General features: G+C 33.3%; 1 protein-coding gene across 1 annotated transcript in view; it reads right to left on the bottom strand.

Moving 5' to 3' along the window:
* The window catches only part of CPNE8 (copine VIII), a 247,662-nt gene that overhangs the window by 92,963 nt on the left and 150,301 nt on the right, over positions 1-4,398 (bottom strand). Inside the window, exon 11 of the mRNA XM_012654995.1 lies at positions 1,728-1,803. Coding sequence (XP_012510449.1) covers positions 1,728-1,803 — 76 coding nt within the window. The remainder of the gene's footprint in view (positions 1-1,727; positions 1,804-4,398) is intronic.

Here is a 4,398-nt window from a genome sequence, read left to right as displayed (position 1 = left end):
ATGAAGAAAAATGAACAGAGTCTACGAGACCTATGGGACACCATCAAGCATAACAACATATGCGTAATGGCAGTATCAAAAAGAGGAGGGGGTCATGAAGAATTATTTGAAGAAATAATGGCTGAAAGTTTCCTTGGTTGTCTTTGCAAAAGTTAATTCCTTACATGAGTGCAGAAAATGAAGTTTCTAATGTATTGGACCAACGGCTATCCATAGAAATCCCAAAACTACTTGTACATAATTCATAATTGTCTTGCAGATTTTCTTCAGATTGATCTCTTCTATTGATAATATGTGTAATAAGAAAACAATTTATATTTGCAGGTATGGCCTTCCAGGGTAAACAATCATTTTTAAGCTTTTTTGTCATCTCATCAGATGTGGCACCAGTCGTCTCATTAAGCAAGCTTTGCTGGACAAAAGAAGAGTGGGGACTGACTGATGCTAAAGATCGGAAAACTTTATAAAAGCTAAAGGAACTCAAAGTGGTTGATCTCTGGACAATTATGTTGTGACTAGCAGTAGATGACCCCTAAGTACAAGGAGAACTAGTATGCATGTGTTGTTCCTTCTCAGCCTCGAGGTTAGGCAGATAAAACAGGTATTTACAAATTACTACCTGTATTTGTATTACTTTCATTGCCTGTTTACAGCCTTAATATTCTTCCCTTGAAAGACTCAGATAGAAAAGATTGATCCATTACTCCATCTTCGTATTTGACTGAGCAACATTTTGGGGCTAAGTTTGGCCCCTGTGTAATAATTTCACAGTCTACTAAGTATACTACTCCATAGAACACATATCAATCCACACTAAACATATTTTATGTTTGTCTCTCCTCTTAGACACTGAAATTTTTATTCATCTCTGTGTTCCCAGGAACTAACATAAAACACAGAATATAGAAACCAGTTAATATAAATTTTTCTAAAGTTAATGAATGAAATATAACTGCTTTAGCTCAGTAGAAAGGTTGTACAAGGAGATTTTTCCACTCTCAACTTAAAAGAGGTTAATTTTAGTGTCAACCTGGCAGAGAAGAGTTACCATTAATTAATTAAATACTGAGATATTCTCCTTTGCTAGCCACATATATTAAATTTTAAAATTATGGAGAATGTATGGATAACATAGCTGAAAGATTAACAATGCTAAAACATACTATATGCTCAACACATTTCTGCTGTTTAACTAGCAAGAGGTTTTAGTTAGAAATAAGTACAACGTATTTGCTTTAATAACTTTGATTTCTTTAATGACTGCATATGACCCTGTCATTTCTTTGTCTCCTCTTAAATAACAGTGAAGCTGCTTAGACATGCTATGCAGACCATAGCTCATTTTCTAACACTATATTGACACAACTAAAATGGCTATTTTCCTATTTTTATTAGGAGAGATTGGGGAGGAGGTTGGTAGGAAGGCAAAACATAAAAGCTGAAGCTTAAGAAACAATGAATTTGTGTCCATATTGAATTTTTAAAAAAATAAGAAATTGTTTTATAAGCAAGAATTTAAAAATCTCTCAAAACAGATTTAAAATGTGACTTGAAGAAAAATAATATCATTTAATCTAAGAAACGAGTCTGCTCAATCACTTTAAATGTTCTTACACATATTGGTACGCAGTTAACCTCTAGCAATCATCCTTTGCAAAATCCATACTTTTAAAGCATAAATTTACTTATTCCAGAGGAAAATAATGGTAAAATAAAATGCCTCTTACCTCATATACATTGAACTGTGATTGCCCTCTAGACAGCTCCCTATAGCTTGTTGTAAATTCTCCAATAAAATCATGACTAAAATTAAGAGGAAAAAGTATATAGTATTAGCTTACATATATTTGTCAATCATATTTTAAAGCTTTTTAGAAAGGTATAGTTTAATCATTATGAAAGAAATGCTTGATATTACTATGAGGATACTTATATTTTAAAGGACTAATACCTAATTGCATTGTTGTTTACTGCAAAATCATGTATACCCAACAATTATATTTTATTAATATTGAAATATTTAATTTGTCTCATCAATATTAACATTTCAAACAAGCATATTAGTTTTAATAACTCATATCTCAAAAACATTACATCGTCTATGTTACCCGAATAATTAATTATTAGGGTGAAAACATGAGACACTTGAAGTTTATTATTATCCATATCTATAATCACAAAAAATAATATACAAAAATCTTCAAACTTTCCTATGGCCAAAGTGTAATAGGGTGCTATTTTTAAAGGGGTATGACATGTTAACGTGGAAAATAGTCACCAAACCTTTTTTTTTCAATAATAATAATTAATAAGTACTTTGCTAATACCAGAATGGTAATTCTTAATTTCTTCACCTTTAAGCAATCATCACTGCCTTCTCAGGTGCCTTCTCAGTGTAGGTGAGGAGGGGTAGGGATTGAGTCAATCAATATGTATCAGTTCTCACTAATCAATGTGATTACTTAGGTTGACCTATACAACTGCAAAAAACATGTTAAACATTCAGCCATTTAGAGCAGACTTATATTCTACTGCTCCGAATTAATTTAATGGCAAACACTAAGTTGAACACATACTGCTAAGAAATAAGTGCAAAATGCTAGTATTTAGTGCAATGGTGAAACGTAATGTGTCAGAGGAAGAAGACAGAGATTGTAGGAGCTAAAGTAATATCATGAACATAAAGGATGTCAGAGTAGCTATTTGTATCACAGAATTCAAGCTTGGTCCATTCATTTTGCAAATGCAAGCTGTTTGTTGTCATAAAAATGGGTATTTCTCCAAACCCCCATCTAGTTTAATGTTTAGCTGTGAATCACTTAAAATCCATGAACCTTCCATGGATCTGATGACTAGTAACAAGCAACAAACAAGTTGCACTTAACTAGCCAAAATACTGATTTCTAAAGATGGGATTTGCAAAAGAAAAAAATGCTAGCTTCCTTTAACTTTAGTAGAGTTTTTGCAATAAGAAATGTTTTTAAAAACTTATTTGAGGTATGTTTCATTTAGATATTCAGTCTCCCAGTTCTCCCTCATTAAAAAATCTTGTACATACATCACCATATTTTATATGGAATATTACTCTTTATACTAGTATCACCTTGATCACTTATACATTTAACTTTCAGAAGCAGATTTACACCCATGAATATGGAAAAAGCAAAGAAGATTGTCGATTGTGATATATTCATATTTATGAACCCAAAGCCCTAGATCTCACTCTTTCAAGTTACACAGGGAAAGTTACAAAGCAGTACTTTAGTGTTAGTACATTTCTTATAAAATCTGCTAACATTGGTTTAATCAGAACAAATGAAATAATTCTCTTTGACTTTTAGAAGTGCAAGCTCATACCCATGATATCTCTCACTATTGTTTGGAATCCATCCTCCTCCATTGCTATTCAAGTTTCACACATCTTAAGTAATAATCACTGAGATAAAAGGTTCTATTAGAGAACTTCAAACACAACACTTTGATGTTGAAAGGTGTGGACAAGGCTTTTATAACCAGAGCTCACTACAGCAGTGGTGGGAACCTAACAGAATGGCCTTAAAAAAATGCCTGGATCATTTAAGCTCTGATGGTAGTTTTCTGATTGTGCTCATCTTACCCCTGCCTGGTTAATTGTCTAAATCTAATGTTCGGCTCTTAATTGTTAAAACTAAATTCCGAACCACATAACGCTTATCAAAAACTTGGTAGAGAGAAGTGATATTTACCGGTCTCAAGTAAATCCAATTGCTCAATCAAATCTCAAGGACATGTTCTATATCCATCTGGATAAAGCCAGTCTGAGGAGTGGCAAATCTGGATCACTGAAATGGTTGGGTTTACCAAACTACACATTGACACGCCCATCTTAAAGTCATGGGGTAACTTTCTAAGTAGCAGTTCTTTGATATTTGGTTCTGCTTTGTTCTTGTTAAATTTGTTACTCTCTACAGAATTGAGTAATGAACAACATGTCTAGAATATTCTCTTTGGTCTCAATACTAGGAATATGTGTTTCTGTGCTGCTGACTTGGACTTCCCATTCTGAAACGACTCTGTTTATCATGAAAGGGAGAGAGCTTTCTCCTCTGCATTAGTTGTTAGAGAGCTTACAGCCAAATGGGTGTGGCCCATCTCTAGAAAGATATGTCTTCATGACGTGCTGTCCTTAGCAGACTTCTCAGATTTCTCACCCTTATTATTCCTATGCTTCAATTTCCTCACACTGTTTAGTTTATTGTCTTACATGCATCCCTACAAGCTTCCTTGGATCCTTTTCAGAATAAGATAGGGCATAAATAAATGAAACGATGAATAAAATACTTGCCCCTCATTCTCAATCTTGTTCAAATATGATTACTTTGAATAAAACACTGTATTTGGATGGACATATTTGAAACA

The sequence above is a fragment of the Propithecus coquereli genome, unplaced genomic scaffold, assembly GCF_000956105.1.
Source record: "Propithecus coquereli isolate 6110/MARCELLA unplaced genomic scaffold, Pcoq_1.0 Scaffold456, whole genome shotgun sequence".
NCBI classification, from domain to species: Eukaryota; Metazoa; Chordata; class Mammalia; order Primates; family Indriidae; genus Propithecus; species Propithecus coquereli.
The sequence above is the reverse complement of the archived record's forward strand: the minus strand, read 5'-3'. Positions and strand labels throughout refer to the sequence as shown.